The 26,245-nt window shown below is 37.0% G+C and overlaps 1 protein-coding gene across 4 annotated transcripts in view; it reads right to left on the bottom strand.

Annotated features, from left to right (window-relative positions):
* PIKFYVE (phosphoinositide kinase, FYVE-type zinc finger containing) overlaps nt 1-26,245 on the bottom strand; it is an 83,423-nt gene that overhangs the window by 21,545 nt on the left and 35,633 nt on the right. For all 4 annotated transcript variants that reach the window (XM_077885360.1, XM_077885361.1, XM_077885362.1 and 1 more), the window contains 16 exons: nt 22,534-22,593; nt 20,863-20,992; nt 20,261-20,441; nt 19,297-19,371; nt 17,112-17,219; nt 14,569-14,709; nt 13,371-13,497; nt 11,927-13,089; nt 9,878-9,978; nt 7,411-7,482; nt 6,574-6,745; nt 3,661-3,839; nt 1,914-2,027; nt 1,427-1,535; nt 1,174-1,328; nt 168-258 (listed from right to left, as the gene is read on the bottom strand). In XM_077885360.1, coding sequence (XP_077741486.1) covers nt 168-258; nt 1,174-1,328; nt 1,427-1,535; nt 1,914-2,027; nt 3,661-3,839; nt 6,574-6,745; nt 7,411-7,482; nt 9,878-9,978; nt 11,927-13,089; nt 13,371-13,497; nt 14,569-14,709; nt 17,112-17,219; nt 19,297-19,371; nt 20,261-20,441; nt 20,863-20,992; nt 22,534-22,593 — 2,978 coding nt within the window. The remainder of the gene's footprint in view (nt 1-167; nt 259-1,173; nt 1,329-1,426; nt 1,536-1,913; nt 2,028-3,660; nt 3,840-6,573; nt 6,746-7,410; nt 7,483-9,877; nt 9,979-11,926; nt 13,090-13,370; nt 13,498-14,568; nt 14,710-17,111; nt 17,220-19,296; nt 19,372-20,260; nt 20,442-20,862; nt 20,993-22,533; nt 22,594-26,245) is intronic.

The following is a 26,245-nucleotide window of genomic DNA, read 5'->3' on the forward strand; positions in this document are numbered from 1 at the left end:
AAAAAATTAATCCAGGACATGTCTCTTTGAAACCTCACAACTGCGAAATAAAAACCTCTACCTAATATTATTAAATGCAAGTATTAAATTACCACTTTTGTCTTAAATGAAATTGATTATAATATTTATATCAAGGAAAAACCAAAGACAAGACCACATTTCATCACCTTGCTTTCTTCCCCTTGTCTCAGTCTTCCAGGACTTGGAGGAACTGAAGGTCGCTTTCTACCCTTTTCCTGTTGGAAAAGGTCTTGCAATCTATAATTAAAGGGTTAGGACAGAGGAGGAGAGAATACAGTTTGTTTCTAATATTCTGAATAATGTTTACAAATTTTCTCTTTACAACTGTGAAGCCACAATAATTAGATTTTCCTATTTTGACTACAATAGATATTAAAATTATTTATTATTTCTAATCAACTAATCAAGAGTTATAGAGTTATAGACATATAAGTGACATGACTATAGTTATAAAAGAATAGTAAATTATTATGAGCATAATGTAATTAAAAACAAAACAAAACAAAAAACAAGCTTTAGAGACCAAGAGACCTGAGCTCAAAACCCAGCTCTGACAATAACCACACAACTTGGGGAAATGTCTTAGTCTCTTATAGAGCTACAGTTTCCTCCTCTGTAAAATGGCAACAGTATATACACTGTAGGATTCATAAGACCAAATAAAAGATGGAATGTCTATCTAATGCCTTACTCATTGCCTAGCATAATGCAGATGCTCCATAAATAAATGAGATAATAATCTCTGAACTTTTAAATAAGCATTAAGGGGAAATATTTCCCCAAATAAATATTTACATAAAAGCTTAAGAAGACACATAATAATACATCTGAAAGTCCTGACCTAAAAACCAATAATCACTCCATGGAATACTAATTCAATTATATTATATTCAGTAAGCACACACACTCCTAAGTATTTGAAACAGCACTGAAAGCTGCTCTCATCCGGTTTTTCATCTTTATAAACTACCTGAAGATTAGCATAGATGTTTTAAATGAAGAAGGGGAAGTGGTGACAGAAAAATAAAAACTTCCACAACTGGAGGGTAAAACGTAACATCCATAATAATTAAAGGCCTTTATAAATTAAAAACATCAAGGCAAAGCAAATTTTGCAAAGATATAACAGAAATGCCAGACTACAAAGCACACCTGTTATTCCAAGCTTGCAGCACTTCGCAGAGACTCTGCTTCTTGGCAATGAGGGACTCGAAGATGGACTGCAGCTGCTGGGGGGTGTCGACCGAGGAAGACATGAGCCTCACTTGCATCTTCTCAATCCAGTTCTTGAACTCACCCTCTTCCATCTATAGGGAGCAGAAACAATTCCAGCAGTCTGAGATACACCCCAAAAGAAACTTCTGATAACAGTTAATTTTGAGTTTCTGTCAAAGAAATGATTGACCTCTTTTTGTGCAAAGATATCTTCCATTTTTTCCTCTCTTGTTTTGCTAAATGTATCCGTTTTTAAAGATGCAAGTCTTTCATCAACAGCGAGGTATACCTGTGAAACTCTAATAAAACCATAAACATTAAACTCTTTAGAAAAGTTAGAATTAAACTTTCTAATCTCACATAAATAGAAAAATTACACACACAAAACTTTAACTATAGTTTGTCAGATTAAGAATCATATACAATTTTGCAACAAAAAGACCTATAAGGATGTCCATCAAAATTTTAACACCGGCTATGTCTAAGAAGGTTTGATTTCTTTTTTATACTTTTATGCAGTCTACATTTCTTTTTTTTACATTGGACATATGCAACATATATTTAGAAAAATAATTATTTCTGTTTTCAAAGAAAGCTAAATGAACTAACATGATATTTTAAAATGTGTACATGGTAATACTACACAAAAACAGATGATCAAATAAACTAAAACTTACTTTTGAAAAAAGTCCTTCAGATCCTGAAGAAGGGACACTTTCAATGGGACCTGACGTTTAATGAATATTTTGGGGAGGGGAACACATACTTCAAGAAGCCTAATGGGAGAATAACTGGGAGAAAAAAAATACAAGTAATAGTAAGAAAGTAAAAAATCTTTTCATATCTAGAGTAGAGGTAAACGTAAATCCTAAGAGACACAAGACAAAGTTTCTACAAAAAAGCATTTTAAAACAGTTATAAAAGTACTGAAGACAAGTTTCAACCATTATAATTATCCTCCCCAATTCTGGAATGGTTTTGTCTTGTTTGTTTCTTCACTGTCCTGTGATGTCATCATGTATCACCTGAGGCTGCCTCTTACGCATATAAACCTCAAGGACTGGGATAAAAAGCTTTATGAATGAGAGGAACCCCTTCCTACAGTTAGCTTAGAAGCAAGTCACCTTCCCAGCTCCTGAGGATTCCTCATGAGTCTTTACTCCTCGTGAGTCCCTTAGGAGCCTTTCTACCCAAGAGCTCATGTTGTCTAATAAATGTTATCACCCATCCGAGCAGTGATTGATGTTTAATGCTCTTGCTTCCAAAAGGAAATAAGCTCTAACTGCCAATAATTCCTAAGGGCCTATTTTGTGTTAGATGTTGTTCTAGGTGCTGAGGATACAGCACTAAAAGGCCAAAATTACTGCCCTCCTGATTCAGGAATAAGGAGACTCAGGCAATAAACAAAATGAACAGTTAAAACATACAGTGTAAGATGGTAAGTGCTACAGAGAAAAAGAAAGCAAGCAAGGGAAGTAGGAGTGCTAGGGATGAAGAGCCAGGGCAGGTGAAATGTCAACAATGACCTGCAGGAAGGAAGGAAAAGTAGGCAGATATCCGGGGAGTGGAGGAGCACATGCAAGGCTCCCAGGCAGGGTCCCACCTGACTGAACTGAGGCTGCAGTGAGGGGACAGGAGGGGGTGAGGGGACAGGAGGAGGAGGCGAGAACAGGGAGGCACTAAGCAGCCAGAACACGTGGAACTCACAGGCCCATAAAGGGGCTCTGGCTTTCGTACTCACTGAGACAGCCACTGAAGGTCTGTAGCTGAGGAGTGGCCTGAGCCAATCTTCATTTAACACAACCACTTTGACCACTGGGCTGCGATCAGACCACAGGGTAACTGGCTGAGGCCACTGCGACACTCGAGCGAAAGGCAACAGAGGCTCAGCGCAGAGTGGGAATGGTAGAGAGGGTCGGGGTGTTCAGATTCTGGATATATTTTGAAGGCCGAGCCTGAAGGCTTTCACAAATCACTTAATACCACAATACCACTTAATATCATTGTGTGAACTAGTGATTTTAGCTCTATCTGGATTTCAGCTCTATCTGGAATACCCAAGTAACCTTATGCTAGTTAATGTCTCAGCCAAAATTCTAACAAATGCCTACATGTAGAAAACTGTGGTTAAGACTAACATCTGAAGCGGTGGATCTACTCGTTCATCTCATGACTTCATCACTTGCTAGCTCTCTAAGTGACCTATAAACTTGAAAGTGAGGGTAATCATAATACTCTTTCTTAAATTAAGGATTAAATAAAATAACAACACTGAAAACTCTTAGCACAAAATAGGACCCTCTGCATTTGCAAGGGTGGAGATGGGGACTACACACACTGCAAATTAATCTAGTTACTAAAGAAATGTTCACAAAGTCTTCTGGGGAATATGTGACTGTGTATAGGATCATTCTGACTTCTTACCTGAAAGATGCCACCATCTGATTGTAAGAGAAATACTGGTGATAATCATGGTGGATGGAGTGACCACATGGCTCAGCATTGGCTCTGCGAGTGTACTGGTGCCCATAAAACCTAAGTTCAAGGTATTTTGCAAATGACATGGACCAGGACTCATTGGAAAGAGCAACAACTGGTGTTACCTGAAATTCATATAAATCATCTGTTATGTAATTACATATTGAGAATCTCTTTTTTAAAAAAGAATTTCTTTTCTAATACAAATCTAATATACTCTGACTCAAGAAGACTAGAAAAAGAATTGTTTAAAAGTGGATACAGGGGTACCTGGGTGGCTCAGTCAGTTAAGTGTCTGCCTTCAGCTCAGGTCATGATCTCAGGGTTCTGGGATCAAGCCCCACATCAGGCTCCCTGGTCACAGGGGAGCCTGCTTCTACCCCTCCCACTCCTCCTGCTTGTGCTCTCTCTCTCTGTCAAAATAAATAAAATCTTTTAAAAAATAAAGTGGATAGAGTTAGGAATGGTTGGGGGAGCAGTACCACTGGTGATCCCACCACCAACATCAATATGCTAGTATATTTACTTTATTTCTATGTACGTGTATATATATTTATATGTACATATATATGTGTATAAACACATAGAAGGTACCCAGCCATTGTATTTAAAAATAAAGTCTTTCCTATAATTAGCTCCATAGTCTTGTATTATTTTTACTTAGCAGTGTATCATAAATATTTTCCCACCTAAAATACTCTTAAGTAACTTGATTTTTAATAGCCATAGAGTATCCCATTGTATGGACATATCTAACCAATCCCTACTGATACACATTTAAGACATTAGAAGTTTTTCCTCTATTCTGATCATGCTCTGATGAACTTTCTTGTGTATACATACATATGTGTTATATCCATAATTATTTCCTTGGAATAAATTAAGAAAAGTGGGAATTGGTAGACCAAATGGCATGAACATTTGTGTGGTCTTTGATACTTTTTGCCAGTCTTCCAAAATGGGGTATTGGGAAGGGCCTGGGTGGCTCAGTTGGTTAAGCATCTGCCTTTAGGTCATGATCCCACGGTCCTGGGATGGAGCCCCCCCCCCGGCAGGCTCCCTATTCAGCAAGGAGTCTGCTTATCTCTCTTCCTCTACCCCAACCCACACCCCCCACACACCCCTGCTCATGTTCTCTCTCTCTCTCAATAAATAAAATCTTAAAAACAAAGGTACTGGTTTATACAATCTCCAACAATATCTGAGAATAACAACTTCCCCACTTTCTTACCAATCTTGGGAATTACAAAGCTTTGCAATGTAATTTCTTAAAAACAAAACAAAATAAAACCACACTTCACTGGCTTTATTTACATTTCTCTAACTACTGAGTAAAATTTATTTGCACATGTCTATTGGCCATTTGTATGAAACTGCTTTGTTATGCCTTTTACTCTTTTTCTATTATGCCTTACAGAAATGTAATATTAAGTATATTACTATTTAGTCATGATGTAACTTTTTTGACATGTGGAAGTTTTCCATTTTTGTATAACAAAAACCATTCACCTTTTCCTTTCTAACATAACCCCAAAGGCAAAAGTTTTTGTTTTATAATAAGGTACAGGGCAGTCTGGGTGGCTCAGCTGTTTAGCGCCACCTTAAACCCAGGGCATGATCCTGGAGACCTGGGATGGAGTCCCACGTCAGGTTCCCTGCATGGAGCCTGCTTCTCCCCCTGCCTGTATCTCTACCTCTCTCTGTCTCTCTCATGAATAAATAAATAAAATCTATAAATTAATTAAAGTACATACACCAAAGCATGTAAAATACACAACTCTAATTTAAGTTATTCCTTTAATTCACTGCTCAATCTACAGAAGTTCACATGTTCCACAATAAAACAGTACCAGCTATCTAATAGGAAAGAAAGGCCTATAAGTATTAAAAAACAGCTAGTTACAAGAAACAATCTCATGGCTGTACGCTTGCTACTGCAAAAGGAACAGACTTTGATTTTGCCTACCTTTACCACTGATACTGATATAGGTCACACTATTATTTTATCTGTAATTCTCACATGTGCCTTCCAAAAGCACACTCCAAAATAAGTAAACAAAGTTAAACTTGGCCTATGCTCACTGCAAACAATCTGGATAAAAAGTGAGTATTAAAAGCTTATAATATTGTCAACCAAGTATTTCCTCCAGAGTGAAAAAAGAAAAGCACACACTAGAAATATAACACATGGTCGTTTTCTCAAGAGGTCAATTTAAACATGGTCTCAGCTGTATCTCTTAAGATAGAAATGTTGATAGAGGCTCAAACAGAGACAAACATCCTAGCGTACTATACTATTGTGCTACAAGTCTGTCTTCCCTGCTAAAGGATAGGAGCCATGCCCAGGCCCTCAGAGTCCCCAGCACACAGATGGTGCTAAATAAGTGTCTGCTGAATAAATAAACATAACTGAGAATTGTGAAGATATAATCTCCATAATTTTACCAAACAAGATATCTATATTTTACATAATGACTGATAAATTCCAAGATGAAAACTTCCAGAAACAAACACTAAATGCAATACACAAAATGCAATTTACCCTGGAAGGTAAATGAAATAAGAGCCTAGTGAAAAATAAATCTAAAATAACATAGATCATCCTCTCCAAAAAGAACTACACAAATAAAAATAAATAAATGATGTTGGGCAGCCCGGGTGGCTCAGTATGTTTAGCGCCACCTTCAGTCCAGGGCCTGATCCTGGAGACCCAGGATCGAGTCCCACGTTGGGCTCCCTGAATGGAGCCTGCTTCTGTCTCTGCCTCTCTCTCATGAATAAATAAATAAAATCTTTAAAAAAATAATAAAATAAATAAATGATGCTGTACAAAATATTAGAGTAACAGGGTACATTTACCTGTTTGCAGATCCTGCACCAGGAATAAGTAAGAATTGTATGTTGATATCCAGGTACTGGAGAATCCAACTCCTTCAGGATTATCTGCACACAGCCTTGGCCATGGACAAAGCGCCGAATATGATGTACCATAGGGGTATCACAGAACATGCTAGGACACTGATAAGAAGGCCTTTGACAAAAACAAAGTCCTCACGTTAACCATGAAACCGAGAAGTAATGTTGAATGAATACTGGCTAATCGGAACCGCTGTCCGGGAAGCTCAGTGTCCTCTCTAGAGCACTGATAGCCAGTGGACGACCTATTCCAGGCACCACTCGCACGCTCAGAGCCTGCAGCTAAGCCTGTCTTCAGCTACAACTCAGTGATGGGTTCCACTTATTAAGCACCTTCTATTTGCTTCACATTTTTAAAATGTCACTTCATTTTACCTAGGAAAGCCCATGATACTTCTGGAGCTTGTTATTCCCTATAATGGGGGCTGGTAAAAATTACTTGCTCTTCTTCATGAAAGTGGCAGGTGATAACTCTGACTTAAACCAAGGTCTAGATGATCTCTATGCTTCTCCTGCCTCTCATTTCAATCACTGTAAAGACACACATCCTAAAAAAAACTCTTAGATGGCGGCATAATTAGACACTCAAAGATCTGCAAAACGAAGTAGATAAGACATCCTGGGATTGAATATGAAATAGATGACTTCTTTGTATGGTACTCTGACACATGGTATTATAGTGGAGGCCACACAATACTTCAACTCCTCTTTATGTTTTAGGTTGAAATTCTGGGCATCAGAAAAGCATACACAGAACATAAGGAGAAAATCTGTTCTTACCTGAAACAGTATCTCTCTAAAAATATTCCTAATGTCAGATCATTCTTTCCATAAAATTCCATTGTCACAATCCTAAAAAAAGACAGTATTTCTTAGGAGCACGTCATAAGAATTACCACACTGCCAAGACACTGCATGAGACTACAAACTGATTACCTGTTAGATGTGCCTACAATGTAGTATTAAAATAGTTAATATTCTCTTGTTCTTCTACAACAGGTTTAATCTCATCAGGTAAAAGGGGTTTGAACTAGCCACACTATAGCTCCTTATCTATTCCCAGTCCATTAGTATCTTATCAAACGAAATCAGGATGCAAAAATAATAATGAGTAAAATGGATATGAACTAGGAAGAGATCAAAGTTTCCTACAAAGCCCTTATGCCCTATCACCATTAAATAGAACTCCTGTCTCCTGCTCTCTGGTCCACATCTTTACTGAGCATGGAGAACAGCAGCTCATATTCTTCCAGGAGAGCCAATTCCTGACTTTATGCCTAACTTATGAATGCCTACAAATAAGAGAATTTGGCTATAGCCCTGTTGTAATCCACACTTTATTCAAGCTTTGACCTAAGGAATCCATAAACTCCCACAGAAAACTCCTACGGAGAGCGCCTGGGTGGCCTAGCTGGCTAAGTGTCTGCCTTCAGCTCAGGTCACAGTTTCAAGGTCCTGGGATGGAGCCCCTGCATCCGGCTCCTTACTCAGTGGGGAGTCTGCTTCTCTCTCTCCCTCTGCCCTCCCCACCCCCACACATGCTTTCTCTCAAATAAATGAGTAAAATCTTAAAAGAAAAAAAGAAAAAAAAAGCCAAAAACCTGCCTATGGGTTCCCCAGCCCTAAGTCAAAGTCTGCTAAGAGCTATATAGACAGACACTACAAGAATCCCTGATCTCACTGGTAGAAATAAGTGTTCCTGGAGTCCAAATTAAAACACAGAACACAAAAAAATAAATAAATAAAAAAAAAAAAAAAATAAAACACAGAACACATTTTGTCATGGAAACAGTGCTCCAAAAACAAGCTTTTAAAATTAAAGTATGCGGGACCAGGTAACTGGATGATGGGCATTAAGGAGAGCAGGTGATGTAATAAGTACTGGGTGTTATATAAGACTGATGAATCAAAAAAAAAAAAAAAAAAGACTGATGAATCACTGACCTCTACCTCTACCTCTGAAATCAATAATGCATTTTATGTTAACTAAATTTAAATAAAATTTTAAAAAATAAAAAAGCACAGGAGAAACAAATTTTTAAAAATTAATAAAAAGATAAAGTACATAGTACTTTAAAAACTAAAGATAAACTATGTAATAACTAGCCTTTTATAATTATCATATCATTTGAAACAAGTAATTTATAAAGTGTTTTTCTATCTACAAATAATTTATAAAGTGTTTTTCTATCTATCTACTTAAAATTAGGTTTTATCACCTGCACCCCAATGTTTGTAGTAGCAATGTCCACAATAGCCAAACTGTGGAAGGAGCCTCGGTGTCCATCGAAAGATGAATGGATAAAGAAGATGTGGTTTATGTATACAATGGAATATTCCTCAGCCATTAGAAATGACAAATACCCACCATTTGCTTCGACGTGGATGGAACTAGAGGGTATTATGCTGAGTGAAATAAGTCAATTGGAAAAGGACAAACATTCTATGGCCTCATTCGTTTGGGGAATATAAAAATTAGTGAAAGGGAATAAAGGGGAAGGGAGAGAAAATGAGTGAAAATATCAGTGAGGGTGACAGAACATGAGAGACACCTAACTCTGGGAAACGAACAAGGGGTAGTGGAAAGGGAAGTGGGTGGGGGGGTTGGGGTGACTGGGTGATGGGCACTGAGGGGGTAACTTGGCAGGATACGGACTGGGTGTTATGCTATATAGTGGCAAATTGAACTCCAATAAAAAAAAAGAATTAAAAAAAAAAAAAAAAAAGAATTAAGTTTTAGGATAAAACCCATTAATAAAGCCAAAGGCTGATTGCTTTTATGAGAATGATGCCTTACAGAAAATCTGCCTAAATTGTACATTATCATCAAAATGCTTAAAACTAGCTTTTATGGGGGCACCTGGCTGGCTCAGTCAGTAGAGCATTTGACTCCTGCTCTCCAAGAGTTGTAAGTTCTAGCCCCATATTGGGTATTGAGATTACTTAAAAATAAAAAAATCTTTTTTTTTTTTCAAAAAAGCAAACTATTTCTCACCTTTATAAATACAAATTTCTCTTCCATCTCTCACATCCTTTTCGCTCTTACTCAAGGTACTTCTCACTTACTTCTTACCATGAACAAATACAAATTTTGTATTTAATTCACAAATTTAAAAGTCCTAGCAATTCATACATGCCCGGCAGCATGCCATGTACCTGAAAACAGATCCTAACAGCTGAATTTTCTTAAAGTTGTTAGAATTAAGGTCTTAAATACAGTAATAATACAAGAGGAAAAGAATCCTACCAAGGGCTGACACAGGCACTGGGGGCATTGCTGGACTGCGCAGAAGAGCTGCTGAAGAGCACGCACAGTCTCTGGTGGTTCACAGGGTTCAGACAGTCCACCTAAAAGAGGAGGAACAAATAAGCACCCAAAAGTAGTACCATACTCCAACCTCAATGCATGTTCCCTTTTTTTTTTCTTTAAGATTTTATTTATCCATTTGAGAGACAGAGAGAGAGAGAGAGAGAGAGAAAGAGAATGCATGCAAACAAGTGGGGGAGGCGGGGACAGAGAGAGAAGCAGTCTGTCTCCCCACTGAGCAGGAAGCCAGACTGGGACTCGATCCCAGGGCCCTGGAGTTGTAACCTGAGCTGAAGGCAGACGCCACCCAGGTGCCTCCCCATGCATGCATTCCCCTTGATTTGTGACACCTCCAGTCATCAATGAAAGGGTTCCGATGCAGACTGAAAACTGCCAGAAACTGAATAAATAAATGAGGAAATGGAGCATTTCATTTTTGAAACAAACAAACCAAAAAGTTTAAGTTAACTTAAAATTGCAAACAGAAGTCTAAATAGCTTGCTTTCCTAAATACTCTTCATTACTTACAGAACTCCATTAAATTATCTTGGAAGTAAATAGTTAACTAACTAGATCCATATGAAACAGTCTGAATGGATGGCTGGATATAACAGCAATCTTAAAAATTTAAATTCTCAGGTATTTATTTGCTTGTACTTTATACTGTTCTTGATCATTATATAGCCAACATTTGCTCTCTATTGAAAATCAAACAGTACAGAGATACATGAAAAATTTCATGAAGTACATAAAGCATCTCCTCCTTTGATTTCACTCCACCTCCCAAAACGATAACTTTTGACTCTAAAGTTAAAAACCATGCAGTCTTTTTGCTAGTTTACACGCATTTACACACAAACACACCCACATACGAATACAAAGGTGATTTTGTTTTATAAAAATGAGAGGATGCTACATACAAAACGACTTGCTTTTTAACACTCAAAAATAAATCATGGGCTCTATCTAGGTTGTTCAATGAGATCCAATTCATTCTGCAAACAACTAGAACCAAGGCCTCAGCAAATAACCTTTTACATATATTCCTACAAAATGTAAGCTTTAGATAAAATGCTTACTTATTTCTGCAGAATAGGTTATAAAAGATCGGAATCCTGGACAATGGTGTATATATATATACATATATATATATATATATATGTATATATATATACATGGAAACTAAAACAGATCTCCCTATCACCTTATATAAATTTACACAAATGTATATAAACGCAAATTTACATACAATTTAACATAAGCATTTTTTCACACCACATTAACCATGGCTCTTATCACTTTCCTTTTTTTGCCAATCTCACAAACACTAGTGTACCACAAAGAAAGTAAGGTCCTGTTATTATTTAGCACTTCCTCAACTTTCAGTGAATTAAGCATCTTTTTATTTGTTCTATTAAACAATTTCATATCCTCATTTACAGACAGGTTTTTTTTTTCATTAGTTTTCTTACAACCACTATCAATAATGTGTCTAGGGGCAAATCTAATTTCCCCTCAATCTCTGTTTAAAAAGAATAAGGGCACTATCATAAATAACGTGAAGTGTTTATGCTAAATAAATAAGTCTGATATTTTCTAAAAACACATCCATTTTTTGCAGGAAGCTTCCGTCTCGTTCCCTCTCACAAGCATGAACAGGATCAAGGCCACATCACACCCACACCCACACCCACACCCAAGTCGGCCTTCCACAGATTTTACTCAGCTCCACCCTTCCCCCTACAGCAAAGCTCTTCCTACTTTACTGTGAACTCAGTGTGAGAAGTTCAAAACGCAGTTTCATTACTTTATATTCCTACTTCATACTTAAAGCAATACATAAGCCAACAGACTTAAGGTAAAAAAAAAAAAAAAGGCATAGGAAGAAATAGTTAATAAATCTGCAATCTATCATATTTGTTTTTTTTTTTTTAAATCTGCCACAGCAGTCTTATAACACATCCTAAAAGTGCACCCAAAGTGCCTCACCTTTGTTGACCACACTGCATCACTTGGAATCAACCCTTTCTCTTCATCACCCTCAATTTTGCTTCCTGGTCTGCTGCTTGCCATAGCAGGTGCTTCCTTTGAATGAGCAAAAGGGTCTGCATTTTTTTGCTGAATTCTTCCTCCTCTGGCCCGATAATCAGCCAGCATTCTCCCCAAGCTCTGGCTATCCCCTAGATGCTCAGCAATTCTAGTGCTCACTAGCTCGTGGGAGGGCAAGACTTGAATAGACTTGGCCTGAACACTTCCATTCATGCCCTGAAGCCCCGAGAGATCTCTAAGCAGCTGCTTCTTCCGTCTGCTCTCCATTTCCTTGAACTCTTTATTGAGAAGAGGAGACCAGTAAACCTGCTCCGCGAAATAATCTCGGGTAGAGCATCTCATCCCCTTTTCAGTTAGAAGGAAGGGCTCCCGGAATGTGATTACTGGGGAGATACAGAGGATCACATCTTTCAATTCCTGTTTGAAGGCCAAAGAATAAGTCTTTCGTTTATCTTCAGAAGAGGTAACCTCCTCAGTAATATACAATCCAGTGTCATCCTGCAAAGGGTCTCTAAAGGCTCTCATCTGGCTTTTGGGGTCCTGTAGCTCATCTGTGTGCTGTGAAGGCTCTGGCTGCGCAGTGCCCGTGGCATCCTGTTGGTCGTCCACATGGAGCGGCAGCAACGATTCTGGGACGGATGGAAAGAGGGCACAGGGGATGCCTGCTGCCGGGCAAGCTGCTGTGGCATACTCCTGATGCTTCAAAGAGGCAACATCCTGTGGGACGCTTTTATTTTCCTGGTCACCCTTCTCAAACACGATCCTTGATTCCGGCAAACCGCTATCATCGGAGGGCAGAAGCTCTGGAGGGAAGTCAGGCTCCTGGGGGAGGGGGCTTCCGCTAAATGGCTCTTGAGCTGTCCCTCCATCCTCTCGTCCCTCGATCAGAGAATGGAAGGAAGGGTTTTGTGCTAACGTAGGAGGCATTGCAAATTCATCCATAAGGAAGGAGATTTCCAGTTGCGAATGATAAGCTACACAGATCATAAATATTAGGATCTCCTTAACTCGAGCCAGCTCATAATCAGAGCCTCCTCTGAGCTTGATTGTGCAGCCCAGGTGCTGTGGACAGCCTTCAAAAAACATCAGTGTTTTGGTTTGCTCTACAAATAAACAAATACAAAGTTTAAGAACACCGAGCTGGCAAGCCCTAAATCCGGACAGAGTTAATTCATCATCTTAATCTCCACAAGAAACCCTTTAAGCAAGATCACAGCTGCCAATCCTCATCTAACCACTGCTCACAAATATTTAGCATTATAACCAGATATTATTAATGGATATTAGATATTAGTGGGAGAAAGTAAACACTGTAGTACTGATGAGTTTTACTCATTTCCTCTTGTCCTTAATCTCTGGTGAATCTATGCTAAAGATCACTCACCACTAGGTAACTGAAACATCTGCATGTAAAATTTGTGACAGGTGCCCAGGTGGGGTTTTGTAAGCAGCTGGTCCATCGACATCACTAAATCACCTTGGGTCATCCGACTGATTCGTTCTAAAACTTGCTAGAACACAGAAACATATTACATTACAAAATTAGAGAATAAAATTCTCAGTAAATTTTACCTGGAAAATATGAAAATTTTAGAAATAAACCTCACAATTCATTTCCTTAATTTTAATTATATAATTAAATTGTATAATTTCCTTAATTTTAACTATAGGACAATTTTTTTTTTATTCTAAATTAGACTACTGGGGATCTCTGGGTGGCTCAGCAGTTTGGCGCCTGCCTTTGGCCCAGGGCATGGTCCTGGGGTCTGGGGATTGAGTCCCACATCAGGCTTCCTGCGTGGAGCCTGCTTCTACGTCTGCCTGTGCCTCTGCCTCTCTCTCTCTCTCTCTCTCTCTCTCTCTCTCTCTATATATATATATATATATATATCTCACGAATAAATAAGTAAAATCTTTTTAAAATAAATAAATAAGTAAATAAATAAATAAATTAGACTACTCATATTAGTGACCTTATCAAAAGGTATTTAAGCATCATGCATTGGCATAGGATACTGAAGGGAAGGGGGAAAATTTCCTAGAACTGGCCTCTATCCTGAAGAGAGTAATTTTCCAAAAAAGACAACATTTTTTTTTTAAGATTGTATTTATTTACTCATGAGAGAGAGAGAGAGAGAGAAAGGCCGAGACACAGGCAGAAGAAGCAGGCTCCATGCAGGGAGCCTGACGCAGGACTCGATCCCGGGTTTCCAGGATCCCGCCCCGGGCCGAAGGCAGTGCTAAACCGCTGAGCCACCCAGGCTGCCCGAGAGAATGTTTTCTACTTGTACAATTCCCCAAATAAAATGAGAGCTCAACAAAGACTACGTATTAACTAATGTCTATTACACCTTTGATCTTGTCAGCAACTATGAGTACTATATAATTAATTACACTTTCTCTCAGCCTGAGGTTCTAAACTCTTAAAATAATGAAATGGCTGTCATGCCTTATTGTCCTACTTTCAAATATGGAATAGCAAATAGATTAAGATCCCTGAATATCAACCATGCATGCATATAAATTTTAAAAACTGAGATTTTTAAAATATTATATAAAAATGAAAAAATAATGACACTCACTGATTTTACATTAATGACCAAAGTAATGCCATGTTCTAGTAACATGTCTTGGGCAATCCGAGATACTGTTTTTTCAACTAAAACCAATGTGGGTCGAACATCAACTATTCGCTGAACATAATTCTTCAAGAATTCCCTTTCCTGAGGAAAAAAAAAAAACATCAAAACTATTATACCTGGTACAATTCAAGATCTAGAGATATTAAAATATCAGGATAGTCTGATTAATAATATTAATCTAAGCCTAAATTCTCTTCATCCACAAGTCCATAAGCGAGTTACTTCAAACACAACTAAGAGTATTATTCATAATTCTGAATTGCCAGTAAGTGAAAGAGAGTTTCAAGAGAAACTCCATTTTCTGTCTAATTTTGAAGGATTTTCAGTTCTTAATAATTTATAATATGAAAGCCAAAATCCAATCAGCTCTCAGAGGTTAAAAAAAATAAAAATAAAAAAACCTCACCTCATAACTCCCCAAATGAAAGCAATTTCTATTTTTTTAATTATAGATTCCCCCATTACATTCCAAAATTAACCGGGGTAGCTCTTCTTTGGGTATCTGAATAAAGAACTCTTGAAAGATGCTATTTTAGCTTCTTTCTTATTCCAATCTCCCAGCAGATCATATTCTACCCAGAAGAGCTATAGTTAAAGATCTAAAACACAACACTTAATACAATTGCTTTATTGCAATAGGGGCTTTACTGCAGTGGTCTGGAACCAAACCTGCAATCTCGCTGGGGGATGCCTGTATCTACCCAAATTTCTGCTCCTTCCTTGGTTATTCCACACTGAGTGGACAGAAAAAAAAAAGAGAGAGAGAGAGAGAGAGAAAACTCAAATCAGCTGATTCTATCAATTCAAACTAAAATCTTCTATAGGTGTTTTTTTTTTCTTCTATAGGTGTTAAAGGTAAAATAAAATATGGTTTAAAGCACAAACAAGACATTTTAGGTTATGTGAATTAAATTATATTTCTTAAATACATGTTTGCCCAGAGCATACTCCTATAACACAGACAGACTTTAGTCAGCTAACCTAATCGCAAGAATGGAGTTAAAATAGAATGGATACATTTAAGTATAACCATGGATTTCAGTTACCCAGTTCATCCAAAACCAGCAATTTTACACATTTTAACAAATGCAATCAGGATAAGCCTTACAACCAATGTACTTGTGATCTAATTTTATTAAAAGTCTTCTACTGACACCTTCGGTGAAATGAAGAAAACTCCCAGCATCAAAGAATCTGTGATTCTAAGAACAATAATTGCATTTTTCCCTATTTCAGTTCAACAATGAGAAGTCACAGTAAATCAGAGATAGTAGGGACAGCATGATCCAGTTAAAACTCGATTTTTACTTATACACAACTGAATTCCAAAGAGGAAGCAGCAGTGTTCATTAAGGAACAGAGCAGAGTTCCTTCCATAAACCACAATTAAGTTTCTTTCTTCTGTTGCTGTCAATGATTTCAGTACAAAAGTGACTGCTCCTAATGCTCTAGGGGAAAATGTGCCTATCACCTATGAATTTTCAAGTAATGCTTTTCCTAAATATTTCTGGAACTGAATATAAGTATTTCTACTATAATATGATAAACGCATTCCTGAAAACCTCCCATTTTGAACAAATGCAAATGAAAATTAATTGTCTTTATGGGAGAAAAGGAATTGGGGCAAAAAACTTTTTAAACTGATACAACTTCATATCTAGTACACTAACAAAAATAATAATCAATACTTCAAGAAAGAACTTGGAACAGCCCAGACAGGTAGCTCAGCACAGCTGGAGGCTGCGTCAAGGGAACTTTAAAATGTACAACAGCAACTGCAACAGTACAACTAGAAACGGAGCTCTGAGGAGTGGAGCCATTAAGAGCCATCCAGGCAGGGCTGAGGGTACGTCTGTCTGGGGGAGAGGGTCCTTCGAGCAGGACAGCACTTTTAATTTCTTAAAACAGAGCCAAAAAGGTTCCTGCCTGTGTAGCAGCTGAGGTGAGGCCAATTCTTCTTTCCAGCTGAGGGTTATAATCCTATGAAGCTATTCTGGGTCGCCTTGGTTAGGAAAAACCACAGAAATCAACACAATTTCCATCTGATGCTATCCCCTTTTACCAACCATGTATAAAGTAACTGGTATTCCAGAAACATGTGTTTTAGTAGGACAAACTATATTAGAAACTACGTATTGCCACTGGGAATCTGATAAGTTAGAAAAATCCTTAAAGTAAATCAATAACCCAAGCGGACAGAGAGGCCAGAATTCAGATTTTTCACTTTTTCTTCCATATATTCCCCAAAAGTCTTATGTTCCCTTGAACAACTTTGAAACTCTAAAAGGAATGACGGAGGTTTTGGCAAGCTTCCAAAGCAATACATAAAAAACGTCTTTTATGATAAATTTTTTAAATGAAACAAAAGTGATCAAGTTTCTCTGCCTGCCAAACTTAATCAGCTAGAGTGAGTTTTAAGAGTGTGCAAACACTATGGTACACAAAGATACCTCCATATCATTGTTTCAGAAAGAAGTCCTTACCTGAAGCACAATAGGATCAATGCAAGTAAATTTAGTTTCTTCTCTGTAGAGATACTCAATGGAACACTTCAACAGAAGAATTTTGGGATTTTTAATACAAGAATTCATCTACAAAACATGAAATTTGTTAAAAGCTTTTAAAGTCTATACTTTATAGACTTTCTTTAATATCTTTAAATTCATACTTTTCATAATTCTTCCTAAATTATCCCCTTATATTCGTATTGAAATACTCTCATTTAGGTCTTTTAAGGTATTCTCTTACATACTTTTTCAAAACAAACTGCTCAGAGCAATGCAGACTTCCTCAAAAATTGGCTTTGTTTCACTGATTCTATTTTAACCTAATCCTCTACACTCTTAGAAGTTTTTTTCTCAATATTGCAAGAATAGATATCCAGCTCTGGGTATGGAGGACAGGGGCATAAAGACAAGATATTTCACAAACTCACAGAGATCAGCAACTTTGAAAGCATAATTTAACCTTTCTAAAATTGAAGAAGTAGGAAGGAGAAAAGAATTAAAACACCTCTTGAGTAGATTCCATGCAGTTACAAATTGGCTAGCCAAACTGGGTAACAAGAAGTCAAAAAAGAAAACCTTAAAGTGTATCCAGAAACACAGACTCAAACAATACACCGTAACCACACAACCAGCCACCAGCATGACAGCCCAGGCCCTGCAAAGGAGGTTTTGGAGTGACCATGCTTATATACTCCAAACTGATAAATGGTCTTCAAACAGTACACTCATCAGTTGAGGAACTACATTCAGGGCTTTTTTTTTTTTTCTTTTTTTCTTAAGCAACTACAACTTAAAGATTCTCTCTAAATATGGTCAGTGGAACAAGACAGTCATTCATGCATATGTTTCTACCACTCCTATATACAAATTTCAATTCTGGAGATAAGCTCAACAAATTTATCTTAGTTCAACAGGTATCATTTAACTTGGCTTAAATTACTACTTTGATGGGTAATGTGCCTATTTTAATATGACTCTATGCAGAAATACTGACAATGGATCAAATCCAAGCAGTTTTATTTATCTATGGTCACTATTTTTGAATGGCTTCATGCCTTACAAAAAATGAATTAGTCTCTGTTTAGAGAAGAATGAAAAGAGGACTGCAGTTCACCCATCAAGTTGCCCAGACTAGAAATCCATCTGAGCTCTCGCTGTGACCAGATCAGTATCTCCAGAACTGGGGGGTCAGGGTATCTCTCTTTGAGGTGAGTTTCCGCAGTGATTGAGAAACACAGCAGGTTTGAAGCACTGCTACATCGATGGCTTTTCAAATTGTGAGGACCAAACCAATGGCTCTGGAAACACCTGCAGTGCCTACTTTAAAACCAGCCCCACTTGACGGGATGAACACTGGGTATTATGCTATATGTTGGCAAATCAAACTCCAATAAAAACATATACAAAAAGAAAAGAAAAGCAGCCCCACCTTTCCCTTAGCCCCACATTCCCAATCCCTCAGACTGAATGAGAATTTCTAGGGGTTGGGCTTAGGATCTACATATTTAACGAGGTCCACAGGCGACCCTGATATACCATGCACTTTGAGAATCAGTGACCTTCAGAATGAAGTTCACGACTCTTAATGGGATACAAAGCCTCTGGCTGCTTCCTCCAGCCTCATCCCCCTTCTCATCTTGCACCTTAGGATCTCAGAGATTCCTTAATCCACCAGTTTATCTCACATCATTCCTTCATGCTAGTGCTAAAAAGAGGCCTCAGGCCTGAAGACAAAGATAGAAGGTGAGAAGGATAACAGAACACCAGTGATTGTGCTGCAGCTCAGCCTTAGAAGAAAGAACAATGTTTTAAAATGCTAGCCCTCTGAAAGGACTCTAGTCTATTAGAGAAACTGTGTCTCCCTAAGATGTTGGAGGGTCAAGGGAGAAATGATACCAGTATCCTATCATTCTGTTGCTCTGGAAGCCTGACCCATCCTCCCTTCCTTCTTCTGTCTCATGAATTCTCATTGTCCAAATCCTAAACATAATCAGCTCTAGGAGACCTTTCCTGAACCTCCAAAATTTCACACCATAGCAGACACTGCTAATCACTCCTTGCTTTCTATTCTCCTTCTCTCCTGTGAGTAGGGCACCCCAACTTGTTGGTTTGGTACAGTGTCATTGTTTGCTGAACTTCACTGTTGAACAGATCACATTACCTTTTTATGTGCAATATTTTTGGTACAAACAAATCCATTGACAACCACAGAATCAAACTTCTTTCCACCTGGAATCTAATGAAACAAGAAAACAAAACTCAATGACATATTATTAGAATCCAGTCAGATGGATGCTATTATTTATTTCCATTTTTAACTTTAATTATATAATTAAATCAGAAGAGAAAGTTCCAGAATATAATTCTTCCTTTCAACAAATTATTAATGACATCTAGCATGACTGTCTATTTTCCCACCTCCTGCTCTCTATTATCTCATCTGGTACTCTAAAATACCCATATGACCGAACTGGCAACTAAAACCATTACGAAATCAACATCATAGGCAAAAAATACATATAAGACTCCACTACTATCTAAATAAGGCAGTTACCCACTGTTTTTCCTCAGAACAGTGACAGTAATCTGTGGGAAGAGGTCTTCTCACAGATGATGTGTCAAGAAAAAGGAAGCAGGGCAGCCCTGGTGGCGCAGTGGTTTAGCGCCGCCTGCAGCCCAGGGCGTGATCTAGAGACCCTGGATCGAGTCCCACATCAGGCTCTCTGCATGGAGCCTACTTCTCCCTCTGCCTGTGTCTCTGCCTCTCTCTCTCTCTCCCTCTCTCTCTCTCTGCATCTCTATGAATAAATAAATAAAATCTTTAAAAAAAAGAAAAAAAAAGAAAAAAAAAAGAAAAAAAAAAAGAAAGAAAGAAAAAGGAAGCAAAAAAGGAAGAAACCAGATTTGTTTGGTTTCCCAGCTCCATGCCCAACTCACCCCTTCCATTCACTTCTCACTTCCTATAGGTGGCTTCTATGACCCCTAAGTGCACTGCTAATAAAGAGTAGAGAGAAAAACTTCCCCCTCCCTACTTAGAACCCGTTTTAGATTACCACTAAAAGACAAATTACTAGCAGGCCCACCCCATCAGTTCTAAGCGTTAGAAAAGCACTAGCAGAGCTCACTTTTTTAATATGGACAAACTGACGGATATCCATGTCGTCATCCCGGTTCTTGACATCAGGTCGGACTGTCTGAACCACCTGGCAGACCAGTGATACAATGATGTCCCTCCAAGACGGTGACAATGACTCATTATGGAGCAACTGTTGGAGCAGTGCCATCATGTGGTTATGATTAGCTGAACTACAAAAATGTCACAAGAAAGAAGTTTGCATAGTTAACCTTCTACTGTCAGAGATGGTAATTCTGAAGATGCATTACACAGCCTACAAAAAAACAAGCTTATGAATTATGCGCAAAGATGATATTTTCTTGAGCCAATCTTACTTTATCTGTACCTTAATGATTTTGCACATGAATGAAATCTGTATCTTCAATTAAGATAACCCCTTTAATTCAATGAAATTCTAACACATAAATTACAATTGGCACAGACAAATGCAGTTTAGGACTCTTGTTTTATAAGAAATTTCATCAGAACAGGCTTTATTTCCTAAGTAATCTTAGTATTTTTGATCTTAGGAGGAAGAACTACACATACGCCCATCACGTCATTGAAAATTATAAAAATGGAAAATTAACATCAAAAAGCTCACTGCCTTACAGCAACCTCTCCATGGCTTGTTTCTCTCCATTCTCCTCCCTCAGCAGCTCCAGGTTGTTATGATGCCAGCCCAAAGGTGTGAAAGGCAGCTCTTTGGATTTCTCCTCAACTCGACGATTAAATAAGGATTCTAAATATAAAATAAGAAATTGTACCTCACTGTTATGTTTAATGCCATGTACTTAATAGACTGAGAAAGTGCCAATTTATCTTTTTAAGTTTTTTTAACTTGGCCAATTCAAACTGCTGGTGTAAAAAAGCAAGGACATGTGTAAATATACAAAAAAATTAAGTGTAAGTTAGATCATCAATATTCACAACAGCCAAAATCAGAGGCAGAACAATGAAAAGCAAATTTACATTAAAGTAACTAGAACTCTCAAGCCAATAATTATAAATATGGCTTTTGAAAAACAAAAGGGATTTTTACAGTCCTTTCATTTCACTGGAGACATTAAAAAAGGGGCAGGGGAATGCCTTTCCCTGTAAAATCACAAACTAAAAGCTGCATTCAACAGAACTCTGAATGCCAGCAGAAGAACATATGATAGTGTGGGTGCTGAACTTTAAAGAGAAAAGCTCAGCTCTCACATATCTGAACGAATATAGGCCAGTGTAGACAATATATTCAGACAATTTTTTATAGTGTTTCTTTCTTGATATTAGAACAAAGGCCTTTTTTTTAAGCACAGCTTTTACAAAAGTGAACTGTAAAATTATTAAAACACGATAAATAATTTACGTAAAATCTTTTTCAAAAAGAATGAACATGGATTTAGACAAAAAGTAGATTGTATTAAAAGTTTTGCAAAAAGGATGCTCACTATACAATCACTGAAAAATGTGATTGAATAAACGGAAAGAGGTGGGAAATGCTTACAAAAATTCTCTAATCCTTCCCCCTCTTAAAGCAAACCAACCAACCAAAAGACTTTCAAGCTGTCTAGCATTACAAAGTAAAACATGTGTCCACAGTATGTGAGGTACAAAAACCGTACATTTTAATTATGTAAACAGCTGGCCTATAAACTTCTAGTTGAACCAGATGTTCAGTGGTGAATTCAGCAATACTGCTAAATTATGAGAACTTATCTGAGGTCTGAGCTGTGGAGTGTTACGATCTAATTACGTCTTTACCCCACAGTAGGATAAGTAGGGAAGGTATAAGAGAAGGCTGTCTTCTTCTATACTGCCTTTCGTCCCCAAGAAATTGATCAGCAGAGTCAGTTCTTTATCTCTTCTCCCCATGTCTCTTCCCAATTCCACAGGACAAGCAGCATCCTCAAATGGATGAGACTGAGGATGAAATCTCCCTGGGGGCTTTTTGACAAGTTTGAGAATCCTTGATGATATGTGTATCAACACTTAATATTATATTCATGATTCGGAAAGCATAAACTATGCCTTTAAAAGAATAAAATTCAAATTCTATTTAAAAGCTTTTAAACAACTTCTTTTCAGATCAGATGTCTTCTCTCAAACCTAGTCCAAGTTTATATTTTTAATTCCCAACATTCTCAGAGTTACCATGCATATTAAAACCTGTGCTGCCATAGCACTAAAGTAATATTTATTTTCAGTACGTACTCTGTGCCAATCAATGTGCTAGGACCCAAGTACATCCTCACAAATTAGACCCACTATCCCATGTACAGCTTTTGATAAAATTACCTTTGATGAAGGCGTCACTTATTGAGAGTTGTTGTCCTCCATTGTCAGAAATCAAATATTCTGCATACCAGGGAGAGAGCAGAGGAGGAAGAAAAGGAGACTTATGACTATAACACGCCGCGTAATTATACAGAGAACACACCTACACACAAAGTATTACTCATACTAAACCCAACTCTGCCCCACCAATTCAAGAAAGCTTTAGGCTAAAATGTATCTTTATCCTTATTCCACACACTTCTTGCTACATTTAAGAGACTTGAATAATAACTCAACAGAACTTTGAAGCAGTAATGCCAGATAATCTTTAACAGATTGCTTTTCCCTTTATAAGGCTGAGCCAGTTTATGAAAATTGAAATCTTCAGTAATTTAGGTATGACAAGCCTAAAAAGCTACACTATTTTTTCTCATGTATAACTGTATGATTTCACAAATAATCACTCTATGTACAAAAGAGTTCATAGACAGAGAAGACACTCAAAACAATAAAAGGTTCTGTTTTTGTTTTTGTTTTTCAAATTCTAGGCTACGTGTTACAAAGCATAAATAATACAAAAGTGACATTGGCAAGGAATGAGTTAAATCATCAGGGTTTAAGAGCTTTCAAATTCGGGTTTCAGTTTTTCAAAATTCTAACTGAACACTGGCAAATAGTTGCCATAACTGAACACTTGTAGTGTTCTTTTAGAACTTTAGAATATGATTTTTCTTACAAGTGAAACTTATTCTTTACTTCCCCATGAACTTTTTTTTGCGTCCGTGACCAAGCATAGCTCAGTAAAGTTCTTTCTACTATGCAAACTAAACCACAGTGTATTTTAAGCCTTTCAAAATAAAGGTTCTCCACAAAATTCTTTCCAAGTAGACTTCACTTATAGCAAATGAGCTTCAGAAGCTGCTATGTTTATAAGCCAATATGCTCATTCTTTCAACAAGAAAGCAGAGAAAAAGTTTTACATTGAAAATTCAAAGTGTACCATGCCGAATACAATAAATTAAGTATGTGGACAAATAAAAACATTATATACTTTATTTCTACACCTCCGACACAGAAATAAGCAATGCCAACCTGTTTGTTCAACTAATATATTGGCTTTCAAGCTTTACTTTTCATACTAAAGATTAAGTATATATATGTATATACGTATATATGAGATGATGATTTTCAAACATACAGAAAATACTGTACACCCTTCACCTAGATTCAACAATTGTTAACAATCAGCATCTGATTCCTATCTACATGTATGTATTTTTCCCTAACCATATGAAGCTATACACATCATAACACTTGACCACCAATACTTTAGTATACATTTCTTAAAAATAAGGGCATTCTTCTCTATAGCCAAAATATCATTTACATACTTAAGAAAATTGACGTCTTTTAAAAAAAAATTGACAGTGTTTTAATATGAAATTAAGGCACATTCTCCAAATTTATCTGTCCCCAAAATGCTTTAATAAATTTTTTGCCTCAAACCTGGATCTAGTAAGGTTCATATGCTACATTTCCTTCATTCTCTTTTAGTCCAAAGAAAACCCCCAACCTTTTTACTTTGTCATGATATTGAATTTTGAAAGAACTCAGGGCACATGTCCTGTGGAATGTCCCATATTCTACACTTGACCAGACTGTTTCCTCATGGTGCTGTTTAACTTGCTTCTATAGATTTTCCTATAAATGGGAAGTTAGATCTAGAGGCTCATAGAAGCTATGATTTTCACTTCTCTAGGTTCAATTCACTAACTTGTCAAGACTGGTTCAGAATCTGGCTTGCAACACATAACAAAGTATATTTTAACTGTACAACTCCCCAAGCTTTACCAATAGTGAAAAACTAAACAAGCAAGATCGCACTGTTCCAGCTTTACAAGTTTATGAAAATGAGAGGTTTGCTTACATAAGATAAAAAAATACCAGGTATTTTTTAAGTACAGATATGTCAATTTTAGAAATCCAAATTTCCTCAGCCTTGGAAGATAATGAATTATTCCTAAGAAAATATTTAACAAATATCCTTTAACTTCAATGAAAAAATAAAAATCACCCATTCCCATTTATATTTTAAGAGGATGGAAAAACGGAGACAGACGAGTGTATTATTCTTTCACCTTACTACACTTCACTGTGACGATCTTTACTTTCTGGTAATTGGTGTTAATCTTAACTACAAAGCAAAAAATAAAAATAAAAAATATAAAAAATAAAAAATTATTGTACTCAACTTCACAAAAATAGAAAAAGAACAATTCTTGTTAGTATGCTAAAAACTAACAGGATGGAACTGTGAAAGCCAGAAACTTTTATTAAAGGATTTAAAAGTCCTCAAATTTTAGACTCCTAGTTGCACATGACCTTAATAATTACCCCCTTTCTGATGTTGGAATGTTCTCCATTATATCCTTACTGAATAGGCTAAAGGATTCCTTACATTTCTTATAATTCTTTTAAAATTCTAGATCTAGATTTCTCATTTCAGATTCAGAGTTAAAAGGAAACTTAGAAGTCACCAAGTCTACTTAACCTTTTATCCAATGTAGGCATCAGTCCTCAATGACTCTGAAAGGTGGACATTCAGATACCACCTGAACACCTCCAGGACACAGCAGCAAAAGCTCACTCCTGCTAACTCCTGAACCTAGCTTTTCCTTCAGCCATACACTAAATAAACAATTTCTCTCAGGCAACATCAGATCAACTATCAAGAACAGTTTTCTCCAGAGTACTAATAGTAAACTTTGTAAGCCTAATTACATTCTTTTATATTTAAATGTGTTAAGTTTCATCCTATTGGTCTCAGTCTACTGCTTAAGAAAATAAAGATCTTTAGATTCCATTCTGCTATCCAACATGTTATTCTTTCCATACTTGAATGATTTGTGAATCTGGAAAACATTAAAAGTACTGACCAAAAACTTGCTGAGCTACATGGAATAAAGACAGCCCTATAGCATAACCTGTGAGCATCCCTCTCCTTTTGCTATCAGGTTACTCTTTCAATATTTGGCACAATCATTATACAAAGTACAAATCCATGTGTTCTATTAATAGTGACATTACTAAGTTCTTACAACTGCCAAACACACTAATCTCTTTAATGTGTGCTTTTTATATAGAGACTCATAGAGACTCCAGAACGTGTGCTTTTAAAAGGTAAATATAACTACTGCCTGTAACTCCCCCTTTAACATATTTCAAATGTGAAACTGTCCTCTGTCCACAAGGTTACTGAGATCGTTAAATGTCTTATAAACATAAAAGACAACAGTATCTACCACAGTCTTCTGAGCTAACAATCTCACACCACCATAAAAGAAGGAAATGAGATTGTTGTTTATTTTAGTTAACCAACACTGGTGCCCAGGCACCAACCAACCCCTTTTCTAAATAATACAGTACATCCTCTTCATTAATTTTTTCTACAATATTGTCAACTTCCAACGTCAAATCAAAAACTTATTTTTTTTACAAAATTTTAATGCCTCTGTCACTAGAATCATCTGAACCTCCTTTTCTCCCTAATTCTTCAAAGATAACAAACCCTGGCCCCATGATCACAGCTCTAAATTCTTTTAATAACCTGATATATATTTTGCCTGAACCTGGCAAAAGACTTATTTGAAATAACCAGGCATTCTCTATCTTCATTATCTTGGACTTGACTTTCCTTTTAACCATATGTGTTTTTTCCTGATAAAATTATCAT

This window comes from Canis aureus, chromosome 36 (genome assembly GCF_053574225.1).
Source record: "Canis aureus isolate CA01 chromosome 36, VMU_Caureus_v.1.0, whole genome shotgun sequence".
Classification (NCBI taxonomy): domain Eukaryota; kingdom Metazoa; phylum Chordata; class Mammalia; order Carnivora; family Canidae; genus Canis; species Canis aureus.